Genomic DNA, 13,809 nt, shown 5'->3' on the forward strand with positions numbered 1-13,809 from the left:
GCAAGCATAGAATTCTAGTAATGATGATGTCTAGAATGAGATCCCAGCTTCGATTTTCAATATCGAGGGAGTTTCAAAGGTGATTGTGTATAAGCTCGAGGAAGAGCATGGGTCCATAGAATGATGGACGGAATAGCGAAAATATTTAGGCATGTGAAATACGATGCTATAATACTTGATGTTGATATATACACATATGTTTTGTCCTCCTATGACAAACCTCTATAGTTCAGAGGTAGGTTCCAAGCCAGATATTTTGTGGCAGTATATTTTTTTTTCATATATACAATTCTCTTCAATTCGTTCTTTTCTCTTCTTTTCATTTCATATAAACTGAGAAGAACAACCCTTCCAGAAGGGGAGGTATTGCCGAATGACTACCTATCTGTGTGATAGAAGCCGAGTAGGATACCAACTATTATTTAATTGCTTGTCAAGTACTAAAGGCTGACCACCTTCTGTACTAACTATGCAATGTAACAAGTGTTCATGATCATAGTGATCTCTCAATGAATTCTTTTACTTCTATATGATGGATCAAGCTTTCAAAAATAGAAACAGCTGAAAAAGGAGTAGTAAAGTTATGGTGGTATTCGGAATGGAAACACATTCGTGATACTAAGGTTGACATGGTTATTAAAAGGTTATAGAACGCTAACGAGCAAAAGTGTAACCAGTATAATATTAGGAACGGAAGGTAGTAGCGACTACGAACTGGAAAAGAATGGGTATTGAGAAGCAAAAGCTATAATGCTAGAAGCTATGATGAGAGTCGGTGCAATAGACTTGAAAGAATTTGGAATGATCACTTAACGCGGATTAAGTTATCTCACGATAATCGATCGTATGTCAATATCGAGGTATCGCCTTATGAGATCCTTGAGGGAAGACAATATCGATCTCTCTTATGTTAGGATGAAGTTATAGATCGCAAGATGCTCAGACCCGCAGTAGTCCAAAGGACCAGGGATATAATAGATCTAATCAGAGGACGGCTGGTAGTAATCCAAGATGGACATAAGAGGTATGCTGATTTGACTCGAAAGGACAAAGAGTATGAAATAGGGGACCTAGTGTTGTTATAGGTATTCCCTTCGAAAGGATTGATGAGGTTTGGAAAGAAAGGAAAGTAAGTCCACGAATTGTTGGACCCTTGAATATATTAAGACGTATTGAGAAGTTAGCATATGAGCTATCCCTACCCCCAAACATGTAGCAAGTTCATAACGTGTTCCACGTATCAATGTTAAGGAAGTGTAATTCGGATGCCAAATAAAGAGGGGCATATGAGCGCATAGACATGCAACCCGACGTAACCTATATGGAGCAACCAGGAAGGGTTATAGGGTGAAAAGGAACAAGTGCTTAGGAGAAGGGTTATCAAACTAGGCAGAGTTTGGTGGTAGGACCACAATGTGGGAAAATTTACTTGAGAGTTAGAAAGTGCAATGCTAAGAGAGTATCCCTGTTCATTTTCTATCTGATTCCGGGGCGGAATCCTTTTAAGGAGGGGAGACTGTAATAACCCCAATTTTTGGAAATTTTTGAAACCCTTATGAATAGTGTTTTTGCTGAATGAGAAAACTTTTCATGCCACACTATGTAGGGGTTCTGTTATGGATATTCTGAGATTTTATTAGTACTTTATATGGGATATAAGTGTATGTAAAGATCGTCAGAATCCAAATCCGAACACTTTGATTTTTCCCGGAAATACACTAGATACGGAGAGAATTGAGTATAAGGTAACAGGATAAAAAGGATTTAAATTAAAAGATTATAATAGAGGATCATAAAAAGGAATATAATGTATTGAGAAAGGTTAAGGGAACCTAAGTAATAAGATCCCGAGTATGATCCTTCAAACGATAAACGAAAACGAAAGTTAAGCGAACCGTATAACAGATCAGCGGTCATTAAACAAACAATTAGGAAGTTAATCAAAGGGATTAGAGAGAGTGATGTCACCCAATCAATGAGAAGAGGACAAGGAGGGAAAGATGACATCACAACATGACACAAGCATGACATGGGAAGGAAGGAGATGTGGTGGATTATTAACCACACAAAATCAAGGTTAAATTGGTAATTAACCAAAAACAAAACAAAACCAATCAACCAAGCCAAATAATTCATTCTTCATCAAAACAAAAAGAAACCAAGGCATTATTTTCTTCATTAGCTCTCGGCTTTTTACTATTCCAAAGGCAAGAAAATTCAAAATCCAAGATCAAGGCTTCCTAAATTGGTGAGTTAATTCCCTAATCATCCTTATGCATAGTTAGGGCTATATCATGAGTTTAAGCCATCAATTCTTTCTCAATCTTCTTCTTAAATCAATGAAGAAGACAATGAATAGTGTTTTCAAGTATTTAACTTGAAATTTTTCTTGTTTTCCTTTAAGATCCAAGCATCCCTAAGACTTCTCAAAGCTTCTTAAGGCTTCCTAGCTACTCCCACCACTTCAAGGAAGGTATATCATCTCCAAACCCTAGATTCCTATGTTTAATAAGATAATTTTGATTATTATGGTGATATTGTAGCTTAATGTTTGTGGTTTAGAGTTTGGGTTGAAGTGGTATTGAAATGGAATGGTAAATCTTGTTGTTTTGGTTAAAAGAATGTAGTATAGTTAAATTCAAGCTTAGGCATAAGTATGAATGTTAAAATTGAGTTGATTTGGGGCCGTTGTAATGTAGTTTAGATGGAGGTTTATTGGGTTGTGAATTGGAGTTGAAATTGTGGATGTTTGAATTGGTTTAAATTTGGGAAATCGCGTAAACATAGCCGTCGTAACGTCCGATTTTCTTTAGACTGTTTTTGTGTATAACATTCGGACCCGAGAACTCCCTGCTAGATTATGACCATTGCCATGTCTAGATAGCTCGTGTTACGAGCTTCGTTTTGATATGTAGTTCGTTCGATTCCGATGCACGGTTTAGGAGAAACGACCGTTTCAAGTAACGGCGTTTCGCGAACGAAACTTTTCCCCTCGCCTTACTTTGAAACATAGGTTAAAGACCAAAAAGGGTTAATTAATGTATGAAACATTTATGGTAAGTGTGTTAGGCAGTTGGTAAGACACTCGCGAAGGAATCGCCTTAAAACTCGTAAAGGTTAAATTATTAAAAATGGTGGAGCCGAGGGTACCCGAGTGACTTAAGAGAATCAGTAAGCGCAAAACAAGCGTTAGAGTCTAAGTTAGTTAAAGTATAGATTTACAAGTGACTTTGGTTTAATTCCAACTTACTTGTTGTTTATAGGTTACCAGACTCGTCCCGAGCCTTTTATCACCCCAAGTCGCTCAGGCAAGTTTTCTACCCGTTATAACTGTTGTTGTGATGTATTTGTGTATATGCATGATCTTGCGTTAAATGCATATTTGTTATAGCAAATTCTTGCGATATATTGTAGCATGTTATATGGTACATATGCATGCCTGTTTCGTATTCTTGCCATATATATCTGATTGGTTCAGTTGATAATACCTATGCTAGAGGATAGCGGTAATTTGCATATACCCTTATTATAGGGACCCAAAAGGTGAAAACATTTTCTAAAACCGGGAGTCGAGGATCCCGAGTAGATTTTATATATATGTATATATATATATATATTTATATATATATATGGTTATAGTTTTCAAAACTATTAATCGAATAAGGGTTATTCGATAACTTTATATTATTTATTGAATATTATTTCGAATATTATTCGAGGGCTTATGACTCCTTTATATTATTATTGAATATTACTTGGATATTCATTCGAGGATGTATGACTCCTTTATTTTATGAATATTATTTATAATATACATTTGAGGTATTATGACTCCGCTTATTACTGAAATATATTCTTTATTTCATTAAAGAATAAGGTGTCAATAATCAAACTTATTTTCGATTATTCAAATAAAGATAGTACTTTTATATAAGTATATCTTTGGTTATTTAATATCCATTTCAAGTATAAGTTTTAATACTTCTACTTCGATTATTTTTATAAGGATTATCTTTATTAGAATATTATTTAAATAATAATATTCAGACATTTTCTAAATATATTGGGACTGATTTACTTCAATAAATCAGCATTACTCCAAACACTCTTTAAAGTGTTTTCGAGTCTTCAAAATGATTTTTAAAAGTTAGAGCGGATCCCAAAACTCATTTTTATATTTAAGATCTTCCTTTTAAAAAGGGGATTTAAATACTCGCTCAAAACCTGAGGGATCCGGCTCTATGGTGTATTTTATATTCGCAACAAGGTTACAGTTTTGGTAAATGAATTGATTACTTACCCAACGTTCGGGAAGTTAGTCCATCTATTGAGTCGGCATAAGCAACATGGGCTCAGTAGGCGTCCATGATAGTGTAAGTGGCTCAGTGGGAGTCCATCAAATGCATAAGTGGCTGAGTGGCAGTCCAGCATAAGGTCCTATTGCGACCATGGTGATGACCAGTGGGGAATTCGTCCATCTACTAGTAGAAAATGTTACTTATTGGTATCTTTGCCTGATCAGCAAGATACCTGGTTTATGCCAAAATTCTTTTCCTTTCCAAAATTCATTGGATGTTTCAAACTCTGTTCATACTTTACATGACAGAGGTTTTCAGGAAATGTATAAAGAAGATGTATATGTGGATATATATAAATATCAGAACTTAATGAAGTATATCATAACCTCATTTCTTTTAATAATATTTCAAAGACTTAATCTATTCAAATCTTGTCTTGTAGTCTCATCTATGTGATGAACTGTTGAAAGCTCATTATACTTTGAACAATGGTAGTTCAAGTAGCTTTATAAATGATATAAGTGTAGTGAAGTATTTGGTAACTTCATCCCTTGTTTTTACTTATATCTAGTAAGTAATTATCTTACACATGATAAAAGATTCTAGTAAGTATCCATTTAGATACTTATATTATTGTTATCACTATATATTATCTTGCGAGCTGTAAGGCTCACTCTTGCTTTATTTCTTCATCACACAACAATAGTTAGGAAAGATGGCCAGACTCCAGCAGACCCAGCGTAAGCGCGTGGGAAGCATCCCGCGTCTTCCCGATAATGTTGTACCTGCTATAGCTGCAGAGGTAGATCTATGGTAGATCAGACCATCTACTTTTGAGAATCAATTATTTATAATTATAACTTGTGGCAGATAATGGCAATTAATTGTAAACTTATTAAGTAATCATTTTGGGTTGTAATAACTTTTAAATTGCGGATTCAAAGACTTGTACTTATTTCAATTTCATCTCTGAGACAATAACGGGTTGTGATGTGTGTTAGTGTGGGGTCACAGCATGAGGTTATTTATTATTAATTAAGTGAAGTGATATTGTGGAAAGAAAGACCGTGACAACCCGGATCCCCGACCCCGGATCTGGGGGTGTTACACTTTTATTATCCAAACTAGTACATATATTGAATACAGAAAGGAAACAACAGCTAATGGCTAAAAACTAGGAAAAACACAACTAACTTCCTAATACAACTCTTATTCAAACATTCTCTAAATAAACTCCTAAAAGATCACCATGTACTTATTGACTGATTCCACCAGATAGACTCCAGACTTGTAATTTAACATGAACAATAAAATTGGACCAAACAGTGAAGCCCATAAATTTAGATTAAAAGCCCAACAAGATCTCCCTTAATCTGAATTTATCTGAGCTCCTGAATCAACACCTAAAAGCTTTCTCATTCTTTCAAACTTGATAGTGGTTAGAGCCTTTGTAAGACAGTCTGCTCGTTGTTCATCCGTTCATGCGTGTCTCATAATTATATCTCCCTTCTCAACATATGCCCTTATGAAGTGGTATCGAATATCAATGTGTTTACTTCTTCCATGGAACACAGGATTTTTTACCAAGTCTATTGCTGACTTGTTATCAATGTAGATTATCACAGGACCAATCTCCTTGCCCGTTACCTGTGCTAGAAGTTTCTTCAACCAAATTACCTGGAAAGCGGCAGCAGTAGCTGCCATAAACTCAGCTTCACACGAGGAAAGAGCGACACATCATTGTTTCTGAGAAACCCAAGTGATTAGCCCTTCATTCAAGTAAAAGGCCATGCCGCCTATACTTTTCATATCTTCAATATTACCAGCTAGATCACTATCTGAGTAGCCTGTTAGAAAGTTATTTCCGTTGGTCTGTGTTTAAGTCAGTCCAAAGTTGATCGTACCTTTCACATACATGAGTACATGTTTTTCTGCATTATGATGTAGTAAAGTTGGCCTTTCCATAAACCGGCTAATAATTCCAACAACCGGCTAATAATTCCAACAACATAGGCCAGATCAGGTCTCATATGCACAAGGTAACGCAAGCCTTCTATCACACTTTTATAATCTCTTACATCGACTGGAACACCTTTCTCATCCTTATGAATAATTTCCTTGGGGTCCATGGGGTATTTCGTAGAATTGCAATCAAGCATACCAGATTTCTCAAACAATTTCCGAGCATAACCAGATTGTTTTAGTCAAATATATCCATTTCCTTGCTCAACCTCGATACCCAGGTAATATGAAAATTTACCTAAGTAACTCATGTCAAATTTCTGTCCCATATGCTACTTGAAATCCTGTACAATGGTTGAACTCGATCCAGTGACCAAAATGTCATTAACGTGAACAGCTACTATAAGTACGTCATTTCCAACCACTCTCATATAGACAGCTTGATCATAGGGGCATCTAACAAAACCAATATCTTCTAAGCTCATGTTAAGCTTTGAGTACCACACCCGTGGTGCCTGTTTTAGGCCATACAGGGCCTTCAGCAACCTACAGACCATTTGTTCTTTACCCCTTTTGATAAACCCCTCCGGTTGTGTAACGTAAACCTCTTCTAAAATTTTGCCATTCAAAAAGGCCGTCTTGACGTCTAAGTGGTGTACTTCCCAAGAGTTCTTTGCTGCAAGTGCTAGAATAAGTCGTATGGTTTCTAGTCAAGTCACGGGTGCGAAGACTTCCTCATAATCCATCCCTTACTTTTGGACATATCCTTTGGCGACAATTCTGGCCTTGTGTTTGATGACTTGTCCACTAGCGTCTCGCTTGATTTTTTAAATCCACTTCAACTCGATCGGTTTTTGACCTGGAGGCAATTCTATTAGCTCCCAAGTCCCGTTTTTCTCCACTACATCTATCTTCTGTTTCATGGCCCTTTTCTATTTTTCATCCTTTGCAGTTTGAGAGTAGTTGACAGGCTCATCAATTCCCATCACAAGCAATTCTTCTTCATCTAACTCAATCAGTTATGTGTCATTGTAGATTTCTTCTATGTGTTTGTAATGTTGTGGGCATTCATCTAATTCTGAACTAGCAGCGGAGTGTTCTACGTTTGTATTTGATTTTGAACTGTTAATGGCACCGTCTGAGCTGGTGTCATTATTTTCTGAGCTGCTCTGACTACTTCCAGTGTATTCACTATCAATTGTATCTCCTTGAGGCACCACATCAGTATCGAGAACCAGAAAGTTGTTTGGCTGAGTTGCTAGTGTCACATTCTCCTGACCCCAATCCCATACATTGTCCTCTTCGAATATCACATCCTGGCTGACATGTATCAATTTTATTTTTGGATCATAGACCCTATGTGCTTTTGTACCGGGTTCTTTACCAAGATATATCACTTCCTTGCTCCTAGTATCCAGCTTCTTTAAACTTGCATTTGGTAACCTCATGTGAGCTAGGAAGCCAAAAACACGTAAATGATTTAGGCATGGCTTTGAACCCGACCAGGCCTCGTAGGTGTTACTCCTGCGATAGCACGTGTAGGTAATCGATTCAACAAATAAATCGAGTGCCGAATGGCCTCTCCCCAAAAATAAATTGGCAGCTCCTTCTCCTTTAACAAACTACAAGCTATCTCAATCATTGTACGGTTTCTCCATTCAACAACACCATTTTGTTGCGGTGAGTAAGGAGCTATAAAATGATGCTTGATTCTAGCCTCTTGACAGTACTGAGTGATTTTTTTAGACATGAACTCTCCACCCCTATATGTTCTTAGTGTTTCAATCCTTTTCCCTGGACTATTCTCAACCAGTGCTCGAAATTGTTTAAAAGCATCAAGTGTATTATACTTATTTTTTAACAAAAATGTCCACATAACTCTGGAAAAATCGTCAACTAGAAGAAAAATGTACCTGTTTCCTCCAGAAGTACAAGGAGTTATTGGCCACAGAGATCTCCATGTATTAATTCCAAAGGCCTTTTTGTATAAAATTCAGCATGCTGAGGGAACCCCTTCCTAGTTTGCTTTGACATTAAGACCCTGTGCAGACTTCTTTAGGTTGAGCAATCTTCGGCATCCCCTGTACCATATTTATTATTGACATCAATGCAAGTTCCTTGAAATTCACATGCCCGAGGTGAGAATGCCACAACCAGTTTTTATCTTCGCATTCAGACAACAAGCACTTTTGTTCACCTGTTTGTATGATTAGTCTGTACAATCTGTTTTTTGACCGCTTTACTTTCATCAATAGTTCCCCTTGTGTGTCTCAAACCCAAAGTAAATCCCCATTCAGTGTGACTATGTGTCCTTCTTCTGAGAGTTGTCATAAGCTTATGATGTTGCTACATAAAGAAGGAATATAATATACTTCCTTTAACTTTCTACTCTCCCCATTATTGCATTGAAGAGTGACTGATCCTTTGCCTTTGATGTGCACCACCGAGTTATCTCCAAATTTAAACTTTCCAGACATGCTTTTGTCCAAATCATCAAAATTCTCAATTTGCCCAAACATATGGTTACTAGCACCATTGTCTAGGTACCATAAATTAGACTCCATGATTCTTCTGGGATTCTCTGGACCCAATTTGGGGGTTATCTTCTCTTCATTTATCAGCATTGAGCTCTCTTGTTTCCCTTCATACTTCACCATAAGAAGAGTCGGTTCTTCGTCAGGAACTTGTGCAATCAACGCCTCTTCTTTTACTTCCTTATCTCGCCTTGATTTTTTTGCATTCCACTGCGAAATGCCCGTAAGCACTATAGTTAAAACATCGTATTTTTCTCTTATTTTTAACCCATATCATGCCATCCTTGTTTCGAAATCTCTGTCCAGTCCCTCCGTCTGTTCTATTAGATCTCTTCAACCACTCTTCTCGAGTTAACAATAGTTTATGTTCCTCCTTTTCTCGTTTGTTCCGCTCTTCTTTAGTGAGAAGCAGTTGGTGCCCATTGTTCTCTGTTTGACCTCACATTCGCTCCTCATGTGCTTTCAGGGAGCCAACTGCCTCTTCTATGGTCATCGTATCAACGTTTCCAAATTGTTCGATGGTCGAAGAAATCAGTAAAAACCTTTTGAGTACTACACAGAGTAGTTTCTTTACCACATATGAGTCAGCTACATTCTCCCCAAGTGCGCGTATATTGGTCACCAAACCATTCAACTTTAAGCAGAAGTCATCTAGTGAATCAAAATCCTACATATTCATTGATTCAAATTCAGCCTTGAGTGTCTGAACCATTGCTTTCTTTACTCGTTCGGCTCCCTGACATAGTGTTTTCACAGCCTCCCAAGCTTCCTTGGCAGTCTTCTTCTCTACCAACGTCAGTAAAATGTCTTCAGGTACACTTTGGTAAATAGCTGCCAGAGCTATCTTATCCACCTTAGTCTCAACTGTTATTTTTGATCCCTCAGAATCAAGGGCTTTCCAGATGCCATGGGCCTCCATAAACACATGCATCTTCATAGCCCACACTTTATAATTCTCTCTTGTCAGCATGGGGTAACTCAGACTCAATGTACCATCCTTGCATTTTCCTTTCTAGGTTGCTGACATTCTGGGCATAAACTTGGGCATGCACTAGACCGCCAAAGCTCTGGTACCAGATTGTTGGATTTAAGCAAGTTATACACCTATTGTTGTATGTATAAAACTGAGAAAAAACAAGTTGTATGCATAAAATATCTAATACTTTTATTTTCCAAACTAGTACATATATTGAATGCAGAAAGGAAACAACAACTAATGGCTAAAAACTAGGAAAAACATAACTAACTTCCTAATACAACTCTTATTCAAACGTTCTCTAAATAAAATCCTAAAAGATCTCCATGTACTTATTGACTGCTTCCACCAGATACACTCCAGACTTGCAGTTCAACATAAACAATAAAATTGGACCAAACAGTGAAGCCCACAAATTTAGATTAAAAGCCCAACAATCAGTAGGGATTCCCAGGGCCTTGTTGACATCATTCTCATTAAACTCCACCCGTTGGCCTTGGATTGAACAGTTTACCACTAGAGATACAGCCTGAGACTCATGCACAACTGTCCTAACCATAGCTGAATTCCATAATTCATTGAGAACATCCATGTACCAAATGAGATTAGCAGTTAAGGCAAAAATATATCTCAAATAAAAACTTGACAAAGCTCTTGAAATTGTTAGGAGCTTGATTTGCATCTGTAAAAGCTAGGTAGTTGGTACCCTCCTTTGAGATGAAAACTCTAACAGTGTTTGATGCCATCGCAAGTGTTTGAATTTGAGTGGGTAAGAGATTTTAAGAAAAAGAGTTCGAAATGAAGAGAACGGTTAAGATTTGCAAAAACTAGGTCACTTGATATCTCGAAAGCGTAACGAGGGGTTATGTCAAGATGTCTGGGTATTTATAGAAAAAGGTAAATGACTTGTCGAGAAGTAGAAATAAATGTTTGGGATTTGCATATCAATAAGTCACTTGAGAGAATAGATATATATCGATATGTCACTTTCCTGACTCTTATCGAGAACTAGATGGTGACTTATCAAGATGTCAAATAAATACCCAGTTTATCCTAAATGGACTGAATTTTCCAATTTTTATTTGAATAAATCAAAATAAAATTAGAATATTTTATATCAAAAGTATTTTACTAGAATAATTTATTAAGTTAAATTATTCCAGTTCTAAGTTATCGAGAAGACTAAAAATGGATACTTGTAGAGAACTCTATGAATTAACATATGTCGAGATCTCTACAAGACTTATCCAGAAGTCATAATGAGGCTTGTCGAGAAATCCTTCATTGAAAAGAACTACCTAAAGAGTTTATGTGCTTGAGCAAAAGAAAATTATGGAAAGCATAGATGTGACCTTTGATGATGACAAGTGTCCAGGTTTGGAATGCCTTGATGAAAATAAAGTTGAAGCCCCTAAATTTGAAAATCTGAACATTGATAGTGATTCTGAAGATGATGCCGAGATCAACACAGACAATAGGATGGATGAAGATTCAAATGAACTAGTGAACTGTGAAGATGAGAATTCGTCTCATGGTAGAAACTCAGCTGAATTTGATGGCACAAACTCAAAGGGAAGAAGATATGATAGTTCTACAAGTTATTCCAATAATGACGAAAATACAGACAACTCTAATCAACAAGATCATACCAGAAAATGGGATAGGAGTCACACAAGAGATGTCATAATTGCTTATCCAAATGCTGGAGTGAGAACTAGGAGTGCTACTGCAAATGAATGCTTGCATGAAGGCACAAGTCAATAAACTCACACAAGGAAGTGGGATAGAAGTCACACTAGATAAGCAATTATTGGTGATCCTACTGCTGGTGTAAGAACTAGAAGTGAAACTGCTAATGAGTGCCTATATGCATGCTTTCTATCTCAAGTAGATCCTAAGAAAACTGAAGATGCTCTAATGGATCCTGAAAGGCATATGTCATAGCCTATTTGTTTATTCGAGGATTTAACTCAACTCAAATAAGAATGTAACAAGTAAATAGTGGATCTACCGTCAAAGAGATCTCACAAAGTAACATCTATCAAAGGATTCAAAAATAAGTTTCATCTACAGACTTGAGGAATTAATTCACTAAAAGAAGTTCAAGAAATTGATCAAGCCTCAGTGATATAAATCAAGATTGTGGATTTAATCAGGTGACAGAGATCTTGTCAGGGTATCAGATAATTACAGGGATTTAATCTGAAGAAAATCAAGTTATCAAAGTCAAGACATGAAGAAACGTCACAAAAGTTAGTCACTCATGAACCAGACAGTATATCGAGTGTCAACATTGAAGTGGTGGAATTGATTCATAATTGACAGTGATTTTCAGAGGATTTTCAGAAGAATGGTTGATGTTGAAGAGTAGTATTAATTCTCTATTAATTAAGTCATATAGTTTAATTAAGAAAATAAATTATATCTGCAAAGATTAATTTATTTATTAATTGAATTAATTGATTAATTAATTCTGAATTAATATTAGGAATTTTCAGAATTGATTTTGAATTTATATTCAATATTAATTCAGTATGACAATCAATTGAACTGGTATGACAATCAGATTGTCATACCGAAAGTCATACCAACTCAAATAGATTGTCATACCGAAAGTTCTACTAGTTCAACAGATTGCCATGCTAGTACAAATGATTGTCTCACTGATTGTCTTGCTAGTTCAACAGATTGTCATGTCGATTGTCATGGTAGTACAACAGATTGTCTCACCGAAAGTTCTATCAGCTGTAGGATTGTCATGCCAGTTCATTTCAGTTCCATTGATTATTATTTAAAAGACAGAAGCAGCAAACATTCATATCTATCCATACAACAGAACAGACTTCAACCAACCAAGAACAAAAACAAAAGCAGAGCTGCAAATATTTCATCCATCATCTGCAAATTCAAGATCAACAATTTCTAGTTATTAAAGTTAAATCCAAACCACTAGAAATCATTCTCTTGTTCTTGTGTAACAATCTAGCGGATCAAAATCCCTAGAACTTAATCTCAAATTATGTTTAGTATTTGATTCTTTTTATTGCAAAAATAGAAAAAGTTCAGGTCGAATTTATTCTAGATTTGTGATAATTAATTTGAGATTAAACCCTTATAATCGATACCGTTGTTGTAACACCTTTCAAGTTTAATAATATTTTTATTTAACTTGAATTTTGTTTCAATTTTTATTCCATACTAAATTTGATTAAACGGTATAGTTTGTATTCAACCCCCCTTCTACAAACACATTGGGACCTAACAATTGGTATCACAGCCTTCTGATTAACGAACAAATCAAGATCCTAGACTTTTGTGATTTTTCAACTCCGTGAATTTTTATTTATTTAAAAATTCATAATGACTTCACAAAAAGTTGGAACCGTTAAAATTCCACTATTTGATAATTTTAGTTGATTCCCTTGATCCCTTGATGAACAGACATGTGATGAACTGTAAAAATTCCAAACACACGTGGGAAACTATTGAGGTGATTAATGAAGGCACAGAGGAAGTTAGGGAGAACAAGCTAGAGATCCTAACCTCTGAGTATGAACATTTTAAATCCAATCTAGGAGAAGGAATTACTGAAGTGTTTGAGAGGTACAATGCATTGATCAACAATCTGAACATAAATGGAAAATATTATTCAATCAAGAAGGTCAACAAGAAGTTCCTTTTAACACTGCCAACTCATCTTAAACATAGAATCACTGCCATAAGAGAAGCTAGAGATCTGAGTGAGATTTCGTTGGATAGACTCTATGGTGTGTTAAAAACCTATGAGTTGGAGGAGATTCAGCAGAAGGAAGTCTACGGGAAAGATATAGTGGTCAGCACATCTACTGCTCTAGTAGCTGAAGGTCAACAACAACAACAATCTCAACAGTCAGATTGAATGGTACAGTATTCCAAGTCTGAGGAAAATATATTAGTAGCAGAATATGATCCTCCTACTACAAATCAATCCAGTTATGATTTTTACTCCTTGGAAGAGCTGGAGCAATTGGAAGATGAGTCAATGGCCCAGATTGTCAAG

At 36.2% G+C, this 13,809-nt stretch overlaps 1 protein-coding gene across 1 annotated transcript; it reads right to left on the reverse strand.

Annotated features, from left to right (window-relative positions):
* Positions 1–7,740: 7,740 nt before the first annotated feature.
* On the reverse strand, positions 7,741–9,725 carry LOC141676044 (uncharacterized). Its single transcript, XM_074482089.1, has 5 exons — positions 9,549–9,725; positions 9,369–9,461; positions 8,633–9,004; positions 8,390–8,457; positions 7,741–8,173 (listed from the first exon to the last, which is right to left on the reverse strand). Exons 1-5 carry the CDS (start codon positions 9,723–9,725, stop codon positions 7,741–7,743), a joined length of 1,143 nt encoding a protein of 380 aa, XP_074338190.1.
* Between the last annotated feature and the right edge of the window lie 4,084 nt (positions 9,726–13,809).

The sequence above is a fragment of the Apium graveolens genome, chromosome 1 (assembly GCF_009905375.1).
Source record: "Apium graveolens cultivar Ventura chromosome 1, ASM990537v1, whole genome shotgun sequence".
NCBI lineage: Eukaryota > Viridiplantae > Streptophyta > Magnoliopsida > Apiales > Apiaceae > Apium > Apium graveolens.